This window comes from Lathamus discolor, unplaced genomic scaffold, assembly GCF_037157495.1.
Source record: "Lathamus discolor isolate bLatDis1 unplaced genomic scaffold, bLatDis1.hap1 Scaffold_144, whole genome shotgun sequence".
Lineage (NCBI taxonomy): Eukaryota > Metazoa > Chordata > Aves > Psittaciformes > Psittacidae > Lathamus > Lathamus discolor.
In genome coordinates, this window is record NW_027069173.1 from 22,501 (window position 1) to 41,648 (window position 19,148).

A 19,148-nucleotide genomic window follows, 5' to 3' on the forward strand; every position below is an offset into this window, starting at 1 on the left:
ACGGTGGGAATGGCACCGGGGCCCCCCCAGGGCTCCCAGCCCCCCCGGCCCCCCCCCAGCACCTCCAGAAGGCGCCGTTCATGGCGTTCCTCTTGTCGGGGCGGTGGAGCTGCACGTGCAGGACGTGCTCCCGCTCCGGCCTCACCTGCAGCGTCTCGAACCCACGGCGCAGCCGCTCCTGGGCCCCCGCCTCGGTCGCCATGAGTCGGCGTGGCCCCTGCAGCCCCCCCAGCGCTGGACAGGCCCGAGTCACCGCCAGCACTGGGGAGGGCCTGGGGGGCACTGGGGAGGGAGCAGGACCCACGGGTAAAGGAGTGGGCAAAGTCTCAAACCTGCTGCAAAAGCACTGGGAGACCCTGGGAGACGAACTGGGATCCACTGGCAGGGGCCTGGGGCAGCGAGGCCTCGTTAATCATCATCCCAGCACGGGCAATGGTCAAGGCAATGGGGGGGCCCAGAGGGGTGGGAAATAGAAGGGTTGGGAGGTGCAGGGGGAGCCCTAAGAGGGTTTGGGGAGTCCAGTGGGGCCCTGGGAGGCTTGGGGGGTGTCTAGAAGGGTTGGGGGGGGGACAGGGGCTAAAGGAGGGTCTGGGGGTCACAAGAGGGTTGGGGAGGGCACTCCGGGGCCAAGGTCAGTGTGAAGGTCACGGAGGGGTCACACGAGGCCGGATGCGCCCCATGGGGTGGGTTGGGGGGGGTCACTTAAGGGCAGGCCTCCGACTCACGCGTAGCCCGCAGCAGCCGCAGTCCCACCGCCGCCATCAGTCCTCCAACGGGGCCGGAGCAGCGATACGGGCGGGACAAACGCCGGCCGCTTCTGGTCACGTGACGGCAAGCACCCTCCTCCCTCTCGTTGGTGAGACCCATGCGTTCTATTACTGCCCCCTACCGACGCACCTGGAGGAGACCTCCAAGCCCACACTCTGCATGTCCACCCGGAAATGCACCTTGAATTGCCCAAATCCCCCCCAAATCACCCCAGAAATGGCGGTAGCGGGGCGACCCCCGCCTCCCGCCCCGAGCCACAGGCTGTTTTCCAAACGAGTTTATTGACGGGGAAGGGGGGGAGCACACGAACAGCCTTAAAAATGGGGGGGAAGAGGTCGGGGGGGGAACAGGGAAGATCAGCCTTAAAAAAACAAGGGGGGGGGAAATGGGGGGGAGAGGGACTCCCCAAGGGGATGAGGGGGATCGGGGGGGTTGGGGGGCACCCCCCTGCTGTTGGGGTCCTGGTTAGGAAGCGTGCTGGGCGGTGGAGAAGCAGAGCTTGAGCGTGTAGGGATACGGCCCATCTGTTGGGGGGGAGAGAACAGGGGGTTAATGGGGGTTCTGGGGGGTGTTGAGGTGTATCTGGGGGGGGTGTCACTCACTGGGGTTCTTCATCTGGAAGTGGTTGAGGAAGCCGAGGGTCTCGAGGGCGTCGCTCTTGGAGTCCCACTCCAGCAACCCCGAGGAGCTGCGCTCGCCTGGAAAAGAGGGGGCCCCTTCCTCAGCGACCCACCATGGCCTGCAGCTCCACAGGCTGCACCCCCCCCCCCGGCCCCCCCATACTCACTCTTCCCCGAGAAGACCTTGACTGAGGAGGGGCGCTTCACGCCCAGCTCATCGCAGATCTGGGGAGGGAGGAGAGGAGAAGGGTGAGGAGGAACGAGGGAGGAGAAGAGGGGAAAAGGAGACAGAAGGGAAAGGAAGTGAAGAGAAACAGGGAAGGGGAGGAAAGGAAGAGAATGAGGGAAAATCAAGGAGGAGAAAAAGAACCAAGACAGGAGGAAAAGAGAAGGACAAGGAAGGGAAGAAAAAGCATGGAGGAAAAGAGGACAAGGAAGAGAACAAAGACTGGAGAAGAAAAAGGAGAAGACAAAAAGAACAAGGAGCAAAAGAGACTGCAGAAGGAAGAGGAGGAGGAAAGGGAAGAAGAGAGGAGGAAAAGAGAAGGCCAAGAAGCAAGAAGAAGAATGAGGAAGAGACGAAAAACAGAGAATGGAGAACTGCTGCAAAGGCAGAAAGAGGAGGAGAAAAAAGGAAGAAAAGACCTCACCTCATAGAAGTTGTCCTCGGTGACCTCGAGGGGCGCATTGAAGAAGTGCAGGACGTTGCTGGGGTGCTGGATACGGTTCTTGGCTGCCTGCTCCGGGGTGGAGAAGCGGTTGTTGCGGGAGCCACTGAAGTCCTTGTAGCTGCAGGAGCCGTCCTCCAGCCCGTAGGACTGCCCAGGCATGATGGCCTGCTGCTTGGAGACACTGCAGGGGCGGGAGGGGGCATGGGGGGGTCAGCGTGGCACTCAGGGGGGTACCACGAGCCACCCACCCCAACCAACACCTACCATACGTTGAGCTTCTGCCCAAACATAAAGTTGTTGTTGAGGTGGGTGATGGCCCTGTCCACAGCGTAGCCATCGGCCATCTCCACCATGGCTGCTCCTGGCTTGCTCTTCATGAACTTCACCTGCAAAAGGATGGGGCGCATCAGAAACACCCCCTTGAGACCCCAAACCCCCCATGGGAGACCCCCAAAACCTCCAAGCCCCCCCCAACCTTCTCAACGTTGCCATAGAGGCAGAAGATGTTGAAGACGCGGTCGCAGTTCATCTTGGACTGGTCCAAGCCGTAGACCATGAGGACAGGGCTGTCGGCGTGGGGCCCGTACTCCGGTGGTGGTGGGGGGGGTGGGGGGTGCCCATACTGGGGACCATAGCGGCTGGGTCCTCGCCGGTGCCCCCCAACTGGAGGGCCCATCCTTCTGCCTTCATAGTGGGGCGGTGGGGGCCCGTAGCCTTCATCGTGGTAGTGCCCGTGGTAGCCACCATGGGGTCCTCCTGCACAGGTAGAAGGTTGGAGATACCCAGCACCACCTCTACGGGCTCCTGCACAGGGAGGAGGTTGGAGCCCCCCCAGCACCACCTCTATGGGGTCCCCCTGCAAAAGCAAAAGGTTTGAGCCCCCACATGTACCATATTCCGCAGGGTGATCCCCAAGGAGCGGGGGCTGCCGTTGGCGTTTGTTGGGGTTCCCTCCTTGGTCTCCTGTGGGGAGAAGAAGAGGTTATTGGGGGGGTCTGAGGATGACAGGGGCCCCAGCACCGCTCCCAAAGGTGCTGCAGACTCCCCCATCCAGCCATCAACAGCCCCAGGGTGGCTTTAGCGGATCCCCCCCATCTCCAACCAGTGGGGATGGAGAGTGAGGGGGGCCCATACTGGGAGCTGCCCCCCCCTCCCCAACACCACTATAACCCCCCCAGAGGATCTGTTCCCATCTCCCACCTCCCCCAAGCTGCCCTATGGAAGTGGGGGTCCGGCGAGGCCCCATTGGGATGCTGCTCATTAATAGACAATTAAGGTACAGAAAGGAGAATAAAGGACATGAATTACTGCTAATTAAGTCATTAAAGTGGCAAAAAAACCTCCCGACCCCCCTGAAACAAGTGGGGGTTCAGGCAGCAAAGCAACAGCAGAACCAGCTTCAAGGAGCCAGCACGGCCCACGGCATCGACCACGACCACGGCACCGATCCAGTTGCTCTTCTTGTTCCCTTCCCGCTTCCGTAGAGCTTTATTCCCAGTTGGATACAAAGCTTGGGAAAAGGGGGGGGTTGGGGGGCTACTTACAGCATAGAGGGGGGGGTTTACAATAGTACAAGGTCCAGTTTTGGCACATGGAATGATCTCGCTGTCTTTCTCTTACCCTTGGACGCTTCAAGAGTTAGGACAGTTGGGAAAGATGGGCGTCCCACCAAACAAACACTGCGACCCTGCATCACATGGTTTCAGAGTCACAAACACAGGTCCAAAGGCACCAAACCCGCCACAATTCCACTTTAAAAAAGAGAAAAAAACACTCTTTTTTCTTAGCAAAAAAACGTTAAGTCTCGCTGCTGGTTTGTTTGCTCCTCAGGAGGTACCAAAGGAGGCCACAAAGGGGTGGTGAGAAGTGTGTCCCTCCATTCCTGCCACTGTGTGGTGCGTCGGGCTCTGTGGAGCTCTGTCCCGTGTGCGTGTCTCCTCTGAGCATGGACAATGTGTCTCGGCTCGAGCCAGACCCAGCTCCAGCCTCCTACGGGCTTGTGTGTGGTGTTTTTGGGTTGAGTTTTGCCTTAAGCTGGGATTTGGGTTGGGGCTAGTTTTGGTGTTCTCCGCTTGGCGCTGATGTGGTGGCACTTGGCTGCAGGAGAGTCCTTGGATGGTGGTTGTGTCCTTGCAATGAGCTCATGGTGCTGCTTGGGGTGGTTTTTTTTTTGCTGGCTGCTGCGTGTTTCCTCCACTTTGGTTTTGTTCCTACACTTGTGTGGTGTGAGCAGGAGGAGGAGGAAGGTGGAGGAAGGAATGTGCGGAAGAAGGTGACGCCCGCTCGGGTTTTCCGCTGGTGTACGTGCAAAAGGACTGCTCGGAGCTGGGAAAGGCCACGTTACGGCATCCCACCACCCAGCCCAAGAGCCCTCCCCCCAGCTCCACACACCCTACACAACAAGAAGGGGGGGAAGCTGCACCCCCAGCCCCTCACGACCCTCCTTCAAGCATTCTTCCAAAAGCGGCCGGCGAGTCCCAAGCCCACCATCCTTAACACCCCACCCCAAGGTCCCCAACCCAGCCCAGTCCCCCCCTCAAAGGCACCCGACGCTCACACCCCAGTTTCAGAACACAAAGGGGGGTTCTTCTCCTTCCCATCAACCACCCCAAAAAGCACTGACCCAACATGGAGGCCACCAACGGCCAACCCAGCATGGAGGCATCAACTCCAAAGGGGATTTTCCAGGGGCGTGGGGGGTCTTTTCCCGCCCTTCCATAAGCTCAAGGGAGTGGGTGTCTCCCTTCTCGTTCTACAGGGGCTGGGAATGCCCATCGTGAAGGCAAGAACATTCCCAACTCGCCCCATAGCTCTGCTTTAGGTAACTCCAGTCGGGAACATGAAGCCCACAAAGACTCAGGGAGCGGGACAGACACAAGGAAGCAAAGGCACTTCCCACCCGAACCCCCCCCAACCTCCCCCCCAAGCCCATGAAATCCCTTCAACCCCACACACTGGCAGTGCCGATGCAACCCCCTCCTGACGTCCAGCACCAAGGACCGCACGGAACGAACCCAGAAGGCACAGAAACACCTCCCCAGAGCCGCCGCCGCTCGGTTTTCCACCTCCATTCACCCCCTCCCTGGCGAGCCCGGGGCCAGCTCCGGATGTAGGGATGGGCCATGAGGTGTGGTGGGTCGTGGTGCCCGAGTGTAGGTGCACAAGGGGCTTCACTGGCCATTACCTTGTCCGCTGAGGTTGGGGTTGGTGTAGTCCCAAGTGTCTTGGTCGTTCTTGAACACGTTGAGGCGCGTGGGCTGGAGGAGATGGAGGAGGTGGGGATGAAGCAGTGTCCGGTGGGGGCTGTCCCCCCACAACGGGCACAGCGTCACCCCACGTGGGTGCTTGTCACGGGGGGGGCCGCGCTTACCTTGGCATACTCAATTTTGAGAGTGCAGCACCCCGAGTAGATGTCAGCGCCGTTGAGGGACGCTTTGGCGCGTTGGGCACTCTGCACCGAGTCAAACGTTGAGGGGAGGGTTAAGGTCTGTGGCCATCAAAGAGGGTTTCAGGTTTCATTATCTGGGATCTCTGATTGCTCCCAGAGCCGGAGCAACCCCCCAGCAGGTAAAGGCAGCCCCGAGGCAGCTCCAGAACCGCTGGAGCACGGAAGGATATTCCACCATGGCCTGGACACCGTTTTTCCTGAAGATAACAATTCTCTGCACAGGGCCACAGGGGTTGCAGATGGTGTAGAGCACATCCTGGGAGGAGACACAGGGAGGAGGTGTGAGGAACCCAGGTGAGGCCTCATGGAAGCCCCTCCAAAGCAGCAGAGAGCATGGAATGGTTTGGGTTGGAAGGGGTTGGAAATCATCTAAATCCAACCCATCAGGTTGCTCCAAGCCCCGTCCAACCTGGCCTTGAACCAAACCTTCTCCATTCAACCCATCCCAGTGTCCCACCACCCTGAGTGAAGAACCTCCTCTCAATATCCCATCTAACTCTTCCTCCTCCCAGCTGGAAGCTCTTTCTCCTCATCCTCTCCATCCCTTGTTCCCAAGCCCCTCTCCAGGTTCCCTGCAGCCCCTTTAGGCACCAGAGCTGCTCTAACGTCTCCCCTCCAGGAGCCTTCCCTTCTCCAGGCTGACCCAGCCCAGCTGCTCCAGCTCCTTACCCTCGCCACAGCCCCACCTCCCCCTTTGTGTTGGTACCCCCATCCCTCCAAGGCATCGCGCACCGTAGTGATGGAGTAGATGGGGTTGAGGATGGTGAAGAGCAGGACGTTGTTGACGCCCCGGGAATCATCCGTGTCTCCAGGGCGGGAGATCTTCTGGCTGGTGGAGTAGTTGACAAAGGCCGGGTGCCCGGCGATGTAGATCTGGTTGTCAGCAGCGTAGTTGACAGCATTGCAAGCACCGAGGATGTCCTCGAACTCCACCAGGGCTTGTCTCTTCTTGGGCATCACCACCACGTAGCTGGAAGAGGGAGCGCACCCATGGGGTCACCATCACCATCATCACCACCACCACCACCACCACAACCACCATCACCACCACCACCACCACCACCACCATCACCATCATCACCACCAAACACAGCCCCCGAGGCGGCTCCTCACCTGATGGGCCCGAACTCCTGCAGGGCCTCCACCAGATCAGCCTCCACGACGCCGTCGATCAGGCCCCTGATGTGCACCACGGGGGACGCCGGGGTCTTGTGGGGGTCATCGTAGTTCTCCTGCAGGAACCGCGGCCCCGGCTGAGCAGAACCCACCGGCCAGAACCGCTCTGCACCCACCACCACGGCCTCAGCCCCGAGCTGGGCCCGCTCTGGACCCTGAGGTGACCTCAGGCCGCATCTTGTCCCTCCCGGCCCCGTTCTTTCCCCGGCCAGGCCCCGCCTGGCTCCTCCGAGCCCCGTTGTTGACCTCCTCGGCCCCGTTCCACCCCCCCCCCCCCCGGCCCCGTTCTACGCTCCTGGCCTCGTTTCACACCCCCTCGGTCCCCCTCCACCCCCCAGGCCCCGTTTTACCCCCCGGGGCCGTTTTACACCCCCAGCCCCCCCCGCCGCCGCTCACCGCTCCAGCGGCGCCGGGCCCTCCGCCAGCCCCCCCCGGCCCGCCGGGCCCGTGCTGCGGCGGCTCCGCGTTCTCGGTCTTCTGGCGCTTGGGGGCTCGGCCGCCATCGCCGTAGTAGCGGCCGGAGCCGCCGCCGCCGCCCGCCGCCATCTTCCCCATGTCGGCCCCGCGGCCGCTGCCCTCAGCGCTCTGCGGGCCCCGCCACCGCCGCCGCGACATGGCGCCTCTGTCCGCCGCACCGCCTCCGCCACGCCCCTATTGGCCCGCCCCACCGCCACTCAAGGCGGGACTCTCATCCCATTGGCTCCGCTCCACCACAGGCCCCGCTCTCCGCCGCCATTGGGCTCGTCTACAGGACGAACCCGCGCTGATTCGCCAGCGCCTCTGCCCATCATCTGCACTGCCGCCTCCTATTGGCTGCAAGGGGGCCCTGTCCGCCCGCCCACCGAGCTGATTGGGTAAAGGCGCTGCCTGTCCATGCGGCGCCCCGCCCTTCTTCAAGGCGCAGCACTCAGCCTCCGCCCTCGCCCACCGCCTCTTCCAGGCTATTGGTCAGAGCCAACGCAAATCAACTCACTTGGCTCTGATTGGCTTCTTTTATGCCCCTGTCAACGCCTTCAGCCTCTCCCGTCGCCCATTGGCAGAGTCGCCTGCTTATCAATTCTCGCGCCTGCCGCTCCAGGCTCTGATTGGTCGCCTCTCTCAGCTTTCACTTCGGATTGGCCGGTGCATGTTGGCGCTGGCCCCGCCCACCGCGCTCAACTAGGATAGACGCCCCCCAGAACGGTTACAGATACCCGAAAGCAGGTACGGGCACCCCAAAAGCGGGTACGGACACCCCAAAAAGGGGTATGGACCCCCAAAACCGGGTACGGACACCCCAATAAACGGGTAAGGACCCCCAAAACCGGGTACAGACACCCCAATAAACGGGTACGGACACCCCAAAACCGGGTACGGACACCCCAATAAACGGGTACGGACACCCCAAAACCGGGTACGGACACCCCAATAAACGGGTACGGACACCCCAAAACCGGGTACGGACACCCCAATAAACGGGTACGGACACCCCAAAACCGGGTACGGACACCCCAATAAACGGGTACGGACACCCCAAAACCGGGTACAGACACCCCAATAAACGGGTACGGACACCCCAAAACCGGGTACGGACACATCAAAAACAGGTACGGACACCCCAAAAAATGGGTACGGACACCCCAAAACGGGTACGGACACCTCAAAAATGGGTACGGACACAACAAAAACAGGTATGGACACCCCAAAATGGGTACAGACACCCCAAAAAGGGGTATGGACACCCCACAATGGGTACAGACACCCAAAAAATGGGGATGGACACCCCAAAATAGGGTACGGACACCCCAAAAACGTGAAGGGCCCCCCCGGGCTCCAAACGCTGGTCAGGACCCAGCCAAAACATAAGAAGATTTCACTGCACAAAACCTGGGAAAAGGAACATCCCCCCCCGTTCCCATCCCAATGGACCCCTCCACTGCAGTCACCCCCATTCACTGGGACACCCCCCCAACAAAGTGTATACTTTGGGGGGGCCCAAACCCCACATTCCCTCCCCCAGACCCCCATAAAGGCAAGAGCCAATGCTGAGAACCCCCATTTAATGCCACAGCCCCACTGGATCAATGAGGGGGGGTCTCAGTGCCGTCCCCAGATGGTGGGGGGGGGTCCTGGCTGCCCCCCACGGCCTTGCCTTTGTCCCCCTGGGTGGCTTTGGCATCGATGGCAGCGTGTTCCTTCCTCACCAGCTCCTCCAGCTCCTTCTGTGGGGGTGGACACAGCGAGTGAATGGGGGTGCAGAGGTGGGGGGGCTCCCCAAATTAAGGGGGGGGTCCCCAAATCACTATGTGGGGGGTAAGTACCTTCCATCCCAGCAGCTCCGCCAGCTCCAGGCACCCCTTGTCACACTCCCCCAGCCAAGCCACGTCCCTGCGAGGTGGCGTAGGCAAAGGGGGGATCCCCAAAACGTTCTTGGGGGGGGGGGACACGACCCCCCCCGAACCTCCCAAGCCCCCCTTACCTATAAGCCTTGTCTGAATCAAAGTCCATGCCACAGCCAAAGCCCATGAGGGACATAAGGGGGTCACTCTGGTTGGGGGACACCACATAAAATGGGGGGCACACAACAGCTCTTGGCTCCCCAGACCCCATCTACACCCCCATCCCCCCAATTTTAGCAGCCCCCCCCCCCCATTTCTCACCTGTCCGGTCTTTTCCTTGTTGATGAGGAGCCGGGGGGTGTTGATGGGGACCCTGTGGGGGGGACAAGAGGTGGTTAGGGGGAGGCTGGGGGGGTTTGAAAGAGATTGGAAGAGGTTAAAGGAGACCTGGGGGGGTCTGAGGGCATTAATGGTGGGGTTTGGAGGGTCTGGAGGTCCCCAACCTGCTGACAAGGGAGGCGAAGGGCTGGACCTGCAGCGAGGTGCCCATGATGATGAGCAGATCGACCTGCTGGAAGTCCTGGGGGGAAAAGGGGGTGTCAGGAAGGGAGGGGGGGCACCCCAAGTCCTAAAGCAGGGCATGGGGAGGAGAGGGCTCCAGGCCCCCCAAACTCACCGACTGCAGGAGGGTGAAGAAGCGCGAGGGGAGGCTCTCCCCGAAGAACACAATGTCTGTGGGGGGAGACAGGAGGTGAGCAGAGCTTTGGGGGGGCCCTAATGATTTGGGGGGAGTCTCAGGGTTGGGGGGGTCCCTCCGAGCTCACCAGGTTTCACCAGGCCCTGGCACTGCTCACACTTGGGCACCAGCGAGGAAAAGATGCGCTCTGCAAGAGGGGGGGGCATGGGGGGGCCATGGGGGGATGTGGGGAGCACGGAGGGACATGGGGGGGGCACGAGAGCTCAAAGGCCACATAGAGAGGTCAAGGGGGGGGGGATCAAGGAGGGACCCAAAGGTACATGGAGGGGGGTGTCCAGCTCTTAGTAGAATCCATTCCTATGGCCACCTCCCATCCAGCCCCAGCCCCACTTCCCCCCATGTCCCCCCCACACATCCCCCCATGGCCCCCCCATCGCACCCCTCATCCAGGGCAGCCCGTACTGGCGCCGGCAGCCCGGGCGCAGGCAGTGGGAGGTAAAGAAGGAGCCGTGAGCCTCCACGAGGCGCTCGGGCTCCAGCCCTGCCACCCTCTCCAGCGTGTCGATGTTCTGGGGGGGGGGCACAGCAGGAAAAGGGGGGGTCAGGGCACCGCGAGGCCCCCCCTCGGCACCCCTCGGTCCCATCCGGAACCACGTCTGGGCATCCGACCTGTGTGTAGCAGCGCAGCAGCAGCCCCTTGTCTTGCAGCAGGCGCATGAAGTAGTGGCACAGCGTGGGCTGCGGGGGGACAAGGAGGGTCAGGGGGTCCCAAAGGTTTAGGGGGCCCTGGAGAAGGGGAACCCCGAGGCACAAGGTGGGGGTTACCTTGAACTGCCCCGGGTAGAGCTCCCGTGCCAGAGCAAAGAAAGGCTCAGGGTGCTCCTATGGGAGGGAGACGCAGTGTTGGTGGGGCCCCAAGGGAAGAGGCCCCCCCCAAACCTGAGGGGGGGAGCTCAGGGGGGTTACCTTGAAGAAGGTGATCTCGAAGATGGCCTCGGGGTAGGGCAGGTCATAGCCCTGCAGGTTCGAGTAAAGGCCGGTGCCGGGCGAGCGGAAGTCCGGGATCCCTGCGGCTGGCGGGGGGTGTCAGGGACCCCCCCTCCGTGCTGGGACCCCCCCCCAAAGCCGCCCCCCACAGTGCACTCACCAGTGGAAATCCCAGCGCCCACCATGCACACGACATTCCTGCCTGGGGGAGGAGATGGGGACACGTAAAGGGGACGGGGGCACATAATGGGGACAGGGGCACATAATGGGGACAGGGGCACATAATGGGGATGGGGACACGTAAAGGGGACGGGGGCACATAATGGGGACAGGGGCACATAATGGGGACAGGGGCACATAATGGGGATGGGGGCACATAAAGGGGACAGGGGGACATAAAGGGGATGGGGGCACATAAAGGGGATGGGGGCACATAAAGAGGACGGGGGCACATAATGGGGACGGGGGCACATAAAGAGGACGGGGGCACATAATGGGGACGGGGGCACATAAAGGGGATGGGGGCACATAATGGGGACGGGGGCACATAAAGGGGACGGCGGCCCATGGGGGCCCTGCCACGCACCCCACACTGGCCTCGGCCCCACGGGGACCTCCGAGACCCCTTTAACCCCCCTCAAAATCCCTCCCGTGACTCATTCAGACCCCCCAACCCCCCGTACATCTCTGGCTCTGCAGGAAGCGGCTCACTCCCTCCAACGTCAGCTCCTCCAGCACCTTCTCGGGCTTCTCCCCGCCCAGCCCCAGCGTCCGGGACAGGAGGCTCCGCAGCAGCTCCACTGCGGGAGCGGGCCCGGGTCAGGCCCCGGGACCCCATCCCCGGTGCGCGGGGAGCGGGACCCCGCAACCCCCCCGCGCCCCCACTCACTGTCAGAGTCCCCCGAAGCGCCGGGGTCGGAGCCCTGCGGGACAGCGCCAGGGGGGTCAGAGGACAACGGCGGCGGGGAGGGCGCCGCGAGGGCAGCGGCTGGGATCGACCGGGAGCCTACCGGTGACTCCGCGTCCCGCTCGGCCTCGGCCCCAAGGCCCCGCCGCTGGCACCGGCCCCCCCCGGCACCGTCCGCTTCGGCCATGGGCAGCGGCGCCAGGCCCCGCCACACCTCCCGGCGTGCACCGCGCGGGCAGCGCTGAATGGCTGAGCGCCCCTCCATCGTACTTACGGCCACACCTCCCGGCATGCACCGCGCGGGCAGCGCTGATTGGCTGAGCGCCTCTCCATCGTTCTTACAGCCACACCTCCCGGCGTGCACCGCGGGGCACTGCTGATTGGCTGAGCGCCCCTCCATCGTACTTACGGCCACACCTCCCGGCATGCACCGCGCGGGCAGCGCTGATTGGCTGAGCGCCCCTCCATCGTACTTACGGCCACACCTCCCGGCATGCACCGCGGGGCACTGCTGATTGGCTGAGCGCCCCTCCATCGTACTTACGGCCACACCTCCCGGCGTGCACCGCGCGGGCAGCGCTGATTGGCTGAGCGCCCCTCCATCGTACTTACGGCCACACCTCCCGGCATGCACCGCGCGGGCAGCGCTGATTGGCTGAGCGCCCCTCCATCGTACTTACGGCCACACCTCCCGGCATGCACCGCGCGGGCAGCGCTGATTGGCTGAGCGCCCCTCCATCGTTCTTACGGCCACACCTCCCGGCGTGCCCCGCGCGGGCAGCGCTGATTGGCTGAGCGTTCCGCCATTGTCCTTAGAGCCACGCCTCCGCTGATTGGCTGACACCACCGGAAGTGCAGCGCGAACTACGGGTCCCGGCAGGGCCCGTCGGGGGATTCCCGGCGCCGGCGGCGGCGGCTCTTCGATGGCGACTCCCGCCTGACGCGGCTCGGCCCGGCCCCGATGGCGGCCGCGGAGGCGCCGCCGCCCCCGGGCGACGTGAAGCGGGCGGAGGCCGAGGAGTGGTGCGACAGCGGCCTGGGCTCGCTGGGCGAGGGGGCGCTGGGGCCGCTGCCCGCCAGCCCAGGGCCCGACGAGACCGCGGCCCCCAGCGCGGAGCCCGGCGCTTGGCTCCGGCACGTCCTGGGCTTCCTCACGGAGGACGGAGACACGTGAGCGGCGGGGGGGGGGAGCTGCGGGGCACTCACCCCGTGTCCCTCGCACGCACCCGGGGCTTAACGGGGACCCCACCCCATCGTGTGTCCCCCCCCCCCCCGCCCAGGGCGCTGCACTTGGCCGTTATCCACGAGCACGAGGCGTTCCTGGACTCCATCCTGCAGCACACGGCGGGCACGGAGTACCTGGACCTGCAGAACGACCTGGGGCAGGTGCGATGGTGGGGGGGGGGGAAGAAGGGCGTCGGTCCCGTGTCCCCCCCCCCGTTCCAGCCCTTCCTGATGCGGTCTCTATGCCCGCAGACCGCGCTGCACCTCGCCGTCATCCTGGGCCTGGAGAGCTTCGTGCGGAAGCTGCGTGCGGCCGGCGCGGGGCTGGGGGCGCAGGAGCGGGGGGGGCACACGGCGCTGCACCTCGCGTGCCGAGAGGGGCACCCGGCCTGCGCCCGCCTCCTTCTCAGCGGGCACCTGCCCTGCACGGAGCCCGAGGCGAGAGCTCAGCTCGACAGTGTCAACTACGACGGTGCGGGATGGGGCTGGGATGGGGGCAGGATGGGGCTGGGGGGGGGGGGGGGGGGGGTTCCCCGCAGTGACCCCCGTCCGTGTGCAGGTTACACCCCGCTGCACGTTGCGGTGCTGCGCAAGGACGTGGAGATGGTGGAGCTGCTGCTGAGCGCCGGCGCCGACCTCAACAAACCGGTGAGAGCCAGAGCAAGGGAGGGGGGGAGCAAACCCCTGGGGATCCCTTAAACCTCCCCCCCCAATCTCTGCTTGTGCCCCCCCCAAAGGAACCCAGCTGTGGCCGCAGCCCCCTGCACTTGGCAGTGGAAGCGCAGAGCCCGGAGGTGGCTGAGGTCCTGCTCCGCGCCGGAGCCGACCCCGGCGCCCGCATGTATGTGGGGTACACGGCTCTGTACAGCGCCCGGCACCGGCCCGATCCCCGCCTGCCCCCACTGCTGCGGCGCTTTGGGGCACAGGACCCCTCCAGCGACGAAGATGGGGACAGCAGCGACGTGAGTGCCCCAAAACGCCGATTTTCCACCCCAGAACGCCTCTCTCCCCCTCCCAAACACTTCTTTCCCCCCCAGAATACCTATTTTAGCCCCCAAACCCGTTCTTTCCCCCTCCCAAGCCCTGGGGGTGGGTGCTGAGCTCTGGGTGTCATCCCCTCTCAAGGAGGAAGATGAAGATGAGGAAGAGGAGGAAGAGGAATACGACGACATTGTCATCAACAGCGGCCTCTGCGTGGACTGAGCCCCCCCCCCCCCAAGTCTCCCCCTATTTATCTGGGGGCTCCTGCTCTGGCTGCCTGGACTTTAGGGGAGCTCCCCTCCCGCAAAAGGACCCCCCCAGTATCCCTCCCCCCACAAAAGGACCCCCCCAATATCCCCCCTGGTCCTGGTGGTAGCAATAGAGAATTTCTATGAATTGTACAATAAAAGGAGCCTTTGGCCTCCTCATAGCCCCTCCCTTCTTCCTCCTCCCAGCATCAGTTGGGGGGTCCCAACCCCTGGGCCCCCCCCCCTTCATTTGGGTGATGCTGCAACCCCACAGGTGTAGATCCGTGTCGTCTGCACGTGCATGTTCAAACACGCGTGGAAAGCACAGAGGAGCCCAGGTGCTCCATGAGCTTTATTCCAGGGAATCCCGTGTCCAGTGTCCCCAGGCCACAGCTCCATGCGTGTCCCATGTCCCCAGGCCACGGCTCCATGCGTGTCCCATGTCCTGAGGCCACGGCTCCATGCGTGTCCCATGTCCCTAGGCCACGGCTCCATGCATGTCCCACGTCCCCAGGCCACGGCTCCATGCGTGTCCCATGTCCCCATCCTCAACGTCTCTCCTGCTGTCTCCACACCCAGGGTGTCCCCCCCAATCGTTGGGGGCCACTGAGGGGTCTGCCCCATACTTGGGGGGGGGGGGGCTCCTCAGGGTCCCCCCCCGGGCTGGTTGGGGCCAATGTAGCGCAGGCGTGGCGCTGGGGGCCGGGGGATCACATCCAGCCCCACCAGGGGCTGCAGGGCCGGGGGCACCCGCACGCGGCCGTCCTGGGGGTACACCACAGGGTGAGACCCCCCTGCACCCCAAAAACGGGGGAGCCCCAAACCCCCCCCAACCATCACCCACCGGTAGCTGGTTGCACTCCAAGAGGGCGATGAGCATGCGGGACACAGCGCAGGCTGTGCCATTCACCTGGGGAGGGGCCGGGGGAGTTATGGGGGGGTAGAAAACAGCTGGGGGGACCCCGAATTTGTTGTCCCACCCCAGCACCTACCGTGTGTGCGTGGCGCAGCTGCCCGGCCCCATCGCTGTACATGATGTTGAGGCGCCGGCTCTGGTAATCCGTGCAGTTGGAAGCACTGGAGATCTAAAGGAGGAGCAGAAGAATTTGGGGACCCCCCCAATAAAGGGGGAGCCCCCCGGGTTTTGAGGTGCCCCCCCCCGCCATGTTCTCACCTCCCCATATTTGCCCCGTCCTGGCATCCAGGCCTCGATGTCGAACTTGCGGTAGGCAGGGAGCCCCAGCTCCTCCGTGGGCATGTCCAGGATGCTGTGGGGGGCAATGACAGAACACGGGGAGGGTGCAGGGATATGGGAGAGTTTGGGGGTGCTGTGGGGACCCCCCCTCTTTGCCCTCACCGGTAATGGAGGCCCAGCTCGGAGAAGATCTCCTTCTGCATTGCCAGGAACTCAGCCAGCAGCGCCCCGCTCTCGGCCCCGCTCTCAGCCGCCGTCACCCCAAACATCTCCACCTACGGGTGGGTAAAGGGACCCTAAAACTGATGGGACCCCCCCAGGGTCACCCCAACACTCCCCCGGGGGGGTCAGGCCTTCCCCTCCCAGGTTGCCCAGTACCTTGGTGAACTGGTGCACCCGGTACAGCCCCCACGGCTCCCGCCCCGTGTCCGTCTCAGCGCGGTAGCAAGTGCTGGAGCAGACAACCCTGTGTGGGGAAAGGGGGACCCGGTTAGGGGGGGTCTCCAAAGCCCCCCCATTAGGGTAGGGGAGCCCCAAAGCTCCTCCCATGAGGAATGGGAATACCCAGAGTCCCCGTGTTAGCACAGGGAGGGGGTCCCCCAAACCTAATGGGTAAATCCTGCAGCCGCACCGCGTGGTCCATGAAGTACCCTGGAGCAGAGCGAGGGGATCAATAGGGTCCCCTGGCCCCCCATTAACCCCAGGGACCCCCAGCTCCCCCCGGGGCCCCCGCTGCTCACCAGCAATGCCAACCTCGGCCGTCCCGGCCAGGCTCAGGTCCTCGAAGCGTGCCGGGTCAATGCTGTACACGGGCGAGGGGCTGAGGTGCAGCTGCATCCCACAGCCCTCCTGCAATGGGAAGCATGGCAGGGCTGGGGGGGGGGTCCCTTGGGGGGTGACCCACACAGGGAGGGAGTAAATGGGGGGGGATATGGGGGTAAACGGGGGAGGTAGGGGTGCACTCACAAAGACAGCGCCGCGCAGCAGGTCCGGGACTGTCATGGGGAGGAAGCCCTGGGGGGGGTGAATAAGGGGTGTGTGGGGACCCCAAAGCCTGGAAGGGCCCCTCCAGAGCCCTGTGGGGACCCCAACACCCTCGTGGGTGCCGTCCTGACCTTGCTGAGCAGCTTGGCCATGGCGAAGCGAACCAGGGCGTGCTCCAGCAGCGCCGCAGCCCCGCACAGGTAATAGGAGCGATGGCCGGAGACGTGCGAAAGGCGCCTGCGGGACACGCGCGCGTCAGGGCATAGGCACACGCATGAGTCATGTGTGTACATGCGTGTGCCACGCGTGTGCCACGTGTCGTGTGTTCCACATGTATCACACGTGTGTCATGCGTGTGTCGTGTGTTTCACACGCGTGTCACATGTGCCACGCATGTGTCACATGTGTCAGCGCTCACCGCTGCCGGATGATGTCCAGGCCCTCGCCCAGCTCCAAGTGCCCCTTCGGCTTGAAGTCAAACACTGGTGGACACGGGAAGAGGCGGAGCCTTCACCACCCCATAGACCCTCCTCTGCTCCCCATAAGAGCCTTCCCCCCCTCTCCCCCCCTCCTCCTCTTCACTCCCCCCCTTACCTGGTTTCTCCCCCACCACCTCCAGCACTCGGGCCTGGCTCTCGTCCCCGATGGGCTGTTTCAGAGGGGTACAGAGGGTGTCGGGGGCGGGGATGACACCACAATAGAGTGTCCCCCCCCCCTCTCCGCACTCACCACCTCGGGGTGGGTGCTGTTGGGGAGCTGCAGGGCTCTCAGGTAGAAGCTCTCATCCAGGGAGGCCTCCTGGGCCAGCAACTCCTGCAGCTCCAGCCGGATCTGGCGCCCGCGGGCCCGGAGCGCTCCATAGGCAGGAAGCTGGGGGGGACACGGTGCTGGGGGGTAAATGGGGGCTTAAACCCCCTCCCCAACCTGCCTGCATCCCTCAGCTGGGAGCAGGGACCCCCCCCTCTGCTGTGCCCTACCGCCTCCACTGTCTCCTTGTCATGGGCTGCCTGTGGACGGAGAGGGAAAGAGGTGAAATACAGGTGTGTGGGGTCCCCTGGTCCACTAGGGGTGGTATGTGGCACTATGGGGTGCTGTGGCATGGATAGGCGGTGCAGTGGGGTTGATATGGAGTGCTGTGGAGCACTGCGGAGCACTATGGGGTGGATGTGTAGTACTGTGGGGTGCCATAGGACACTGTGGGCTATATATGGAGTGGATACAGAGTATCATGGGGCACTGTGGCGTGGCTGAAGAGCACTACAGGGTGGATGTGCAGCACTGTGGGGTGCTGTGGGGCACGCTGTGGGGCACTATGGGGTGCTGTGGGGCACACTGTGGGGCAGCATAAAGTGCTGTGGGGCACTATGGGGTGCTGTGGGGCATGCTGTGGGGCACTATGGGGTGCTGTGGGGCACGCTGTCTCTCACCATCAGGGCCCGCACCCCCCGGGCCACTCGTCCTTTCTCATCCTCCAGCCGGGCAATGGCAGCGCGAACGTCCCGCAGCCGAGCCCACGTCTGCACCTGTGGGCGGAGCCTGCGGTAGCCACACCCCTGTCCTTTAAGCCCCACCCACCACCTTCCCACGCCAGACCCCGCCCCTCCCCGAGGCTCCGCCCCTTCCACACCTCCCTCCCCACCAGGCCCCGCCCCGCTCACGATCTCGCGCAGGTGGCGGCCCCGCAGCGCCCCCTGCCGCCGCTCCAGCTCCCGCTCGCTCAGCGCCGACACCTCCAGCTGCGGCCGCGCGCTCCGGCCCTCGCGCACGTGCTCGTACAGGCGGCTTCGCACCGGGCTCGGCCCCCCGGTACCACCGGGACCACCGATCCCACCACCGCCCCCCCCAGCACCGCGCCACCCCCGAGCGGCCGCTCGCCGAGCCGCAGCCAGCGCCCTGGGCGCCGCCATCTTGGAAGTCTGGCTTGCGTCACCGGCCAGAAGGGGTGGGGCAACGCCTGGCCACGCCTCCTCGTGGCACCTGCCGCCAGCGCGCCACCGGCCGGCCCCCCCTCCAAGCGCCCTTCCCAGTGCCCCCCATTACCCCCCACGTCCCTCCCGGTGCTCTCCGTCCCCTTCCCATGCCCCCCCCATCGCCCCAGGGCCCCTCAGCACCAGTCCGCATCCACATCCACACAACAGCCTTTAATGGAGGCGCTCTCCCTCCATCACCTGGGGGCCACCTCCTGAGGCTCCATCCCGACCCCGTTCCTTCCCTCCTCACTGCTTCTTCTTCTGGACATGGGCACAGTCGTACTTGCCCCGCACGACGGTGAGCTTCACGCCGGGCAGGTCCTGCGTGCGGCCGCCCTGCACCAGCACGACGTGGTGCTCCTGCAGGTTGTGGCCCTCGCCGGGGACGAAGCACACCACCTCCTTGCCGTTGCTCAGCCGCACCCGGACGCATTTGCGGTTCGCCGAGTTGGGTTTCTTGGGCTTTCGGATCAGGTTCTTGATCACCACCCCCTTGATCTGCGGCCGCCCGAACGTGGCGCCCAGCTTCGGAGGAGGCGGCCTGGGCCGGCCTTGTCGGTGCATCTGGTTCAGCGTGGCCATACTGGCGGCGGGCTGCAGTCCCCCGGGAGCGGCTGCGGGGGAGAGCGGGGCTCAGACGTTGCAGGAGCCCCGGGAAAGGGACGGGGAGGCGGGGTACGCACCGCAGCCGCGCAGCGAGGCCGCGGCCCTCAGCAGAACGCGGAGCGGCATCCTTCGGGAGGACACACGGGAACCGGCGGGGTCTGTGGGGGGAAGCGGGAGGTGAGCGCGGCCCCGGGGCGGCCCCGCAGCGGGGATCGGCGGCGGAGCCGCCCTCACCTCAGAGCGCCGCCATCTTACTGCGCCCCTTCAGCCGCATCCGCTCCGCGCTCTGATTGGCCGACACCGACGCCAATCTTCCACTTTCCGCTCTGTGATAGGCTGCTCCTCCTT

General features: G+C 64.3%; 6 protein-coding genes across 14 annotated transcripts in view; 1 reads left to right on the forward strand and 5 right to left on the reverse strand.

Moving 5' to 3' along the window:
• ECH1 (enoyl-CoA hydratase 1) overlaps window positions 1–882 on the reverse strand; it is a 2,567-nt gene extending 1,685 nt beyond the window's left edge. The window contains exons 1-3 of one of the 3 annotated variants that reach the window (XM_065664323.1): window positions 726–882; window positions 333–389; window positions 63–234 (exon numbers count right to left, since the gene is read on the reverse strand). In XM_065664323.1, the coding sequence (XP_065520395.1) occupies window positions 63–234; window positions 333–389; window positions 726–867 (371 nt within the window). In that variant the 5' untranslated portion in view covers window positions 868–882. Of the gene's footprint in view, window positions 1–62; window positions 283–332; window positions 390–725 lie in introns of all 3 variants that reach the window. The other 2 variants (XM_065664325.1, XM_065664324.1) reach the window with 2 other exon arrangements.
• A 148-nt stretch (window positions 883–1,030) lies between these two features.
• HNRNPL (heterogeneous nuclear ribonucleoprotein L) lies at window positions 1,031–7,324 on the reverse strand. 3 transcript variants are annotated; one of them, XM_065664321.1, is made up of 13 exons: window positions 7,080–7,323; window positions 6,621–6,739; window positions 6,240–6,477; window positions 5,678–5,763; window positions 5,430–5,526; window positions 5,244–5,316; window positions 2,951–3,022; window positions 2,535–2,815; window positions 2,324–2,445; window positions 2,039–2,240; window positions 1,556–1,613; window positions 1,371–1,466; window positions 1,031–1,292 (listed from the first exon to the last, which is right to left on the reverse strand). In XM_065664321.1, the coding sequence occupies exons 1-13, from the start codon at window positions 7,296–7,298 to the stop codon at window positions 1,234–1,236; spliced, it is 1,722 nt and encodes a 573-aa protein (XP_065520393.1). In that variant the 5' UTR covers window positions 7,299–7,323; the 3' UTR covers window positions 1,031–1,233. The 3 variants fall into 3 exon arrangements, with proteins under 3 accessions (XP_065520393.1, XP_065520394.1, XP_065520392.1); XM_065664322.1 differs by lacking the exon at window positions 7,080–7,323 and adding an exon at window positions 3,680–3,746 and having other exon boundaries at window positions 6,621–6,712; XM_065664320.1 differs by having other exon boundaries at window positions 2,535–3,022; window positions 7,080–7,324.
• Window positions 7,325–8,705: 1,381 nt separating this feature from the next.
• SIRT2 (sirtuin 2) lies at window positions 8,706–12,007 on the reverse strand. Of its 5 annotated transcripts, XM_065664352.1 has the most exons (15): window positions 11,696–12,007; window positions 11,575–11,608; window positions 11,369–11,485; window positions 10,846–10,887; window positions 10,665–10,771; window positions 10,524–10,580; window positions 10,368–10,436; window positions 10,138–10,267; window positions 9,826–9,885; window positions 9,678–9,733; window positions 9,505–9,581; window positions 9,323–9,374; window positions 9,142–9,209; window positions 8,984–9,050; window positions 8,706–8,884 (listed from the first exon to the last, which is right to left on the reverse strand). In XM_065664352.1, exons 1-15 carry the CDS (start codon window positions 11,990–11,992, stop codon window positions 8,744–8,746), a joined length of 1,374 nt encoding a protein of 457 aa, XP_065520424.1. In that variant the 5' UTR covers window positions 11,993–12,007; the 3' UTR covers window positions 8,706–8,743. The 5 variants fall into 5 exon arrangements, with proteins under 5 accessions (XP_065520424.1, XP_065520426.1, XP_065520422.1 ...); XM_065664354.1 differs by lacking the exon at window positions 11,369–11,485; XM_065664350.1 differs by having other exon boundaries at window positions 11,575–12,007.
• A 422-nt stretch (window positions 12,008–12,429) lies between these two features.
• Window positions 12,430–14,225, forward strand: NFKBIB (NFKB inhibitor beta). The gene is made up of 6 exons (XM_065664355.1): window positions 12,430–12,762; window positions 12,873–12,978; window positions 13,069–13,288; window positions 13,376–13,464; window positions 13,554–13,778; window positions 13,942–14,225. Exons 1-6 carry the CDS (start codon window positions 12,554–12,556, stop codon window positions 14,017–14,019), a joined length of 927 nt encoding a protein of 308 aa, XP_065520427.1. The 5' UTR covers window positions 12,430–12,553; the 3' UTR covers window positions 14,020–14,225.
• A 154-nt stretch (window positions 14,226–14,379) lies between these two features.
• On the reverse strand, window positions 14,380–18,201 carry SARS2 (seryl-tRNA synthetase 2, mitochondrial). Its single transcript, XM_065664349.1, has 16 exons — window positions 17,883–18,201; window positions 17,652–17,747; window positions 17,202–17,231; window positions 16,954–17,094; window positions 16,819–16,873; window positions 16,643–16,706; window positions 16,356–16,461; window positions 16,207–16,254; window positions 15,981–16,089; window positions 15,846–15,891; window positions 15,619–15,706; window positions 15,403–15,515; window positions 15,220–15,313; window positions 15,038–15,130; window positions 14,890–14,955; window positions 14,380–14,810 (listed from the first exon to the last, which is right to left on the reverse strand). Exons 1-16 carry the CDS (start codon window positions 18,129–18,131, stop codon window positions 14,691–14,693), a joined length of 1,518 nt encoding a protein of 505 aa, XP_065520421.1. The 5' UTR covers window positions 18,132–18,201; the 3' UTR covers window positions 14,380–14,690.
• A 149-nt stretch (window positions 18,202–18,350) lies between these two features.
• MRPS12 (mitochondrial ribosomal protein S12) lies at window positions 18,351–19,140 on the reverse strand. Its single transcript, XM_065664356.1, has 3 exons — window positions 19,035–19,140; window positions 18,878–18,958; window positions 18,351–18,808 (listed from the first exon to the last, which is right to left on the reverse strand). The coding sequence occupies exons 2-3, from the start codon at window positions 18,924–18,926 to the stop codon at window positions 18,441–18,443; spliced, it is 417 nt and encodes a 138-aa protein (XP_065520428.1). The 5' UTR covers window positions 18,927–18,958; window positions 19,035–19,140; the 3' UTR covers window positions 18,351–18,440.
• Between the last annotated feature and the right edge of the window lie 8 nt (window positions 19,141–19,148).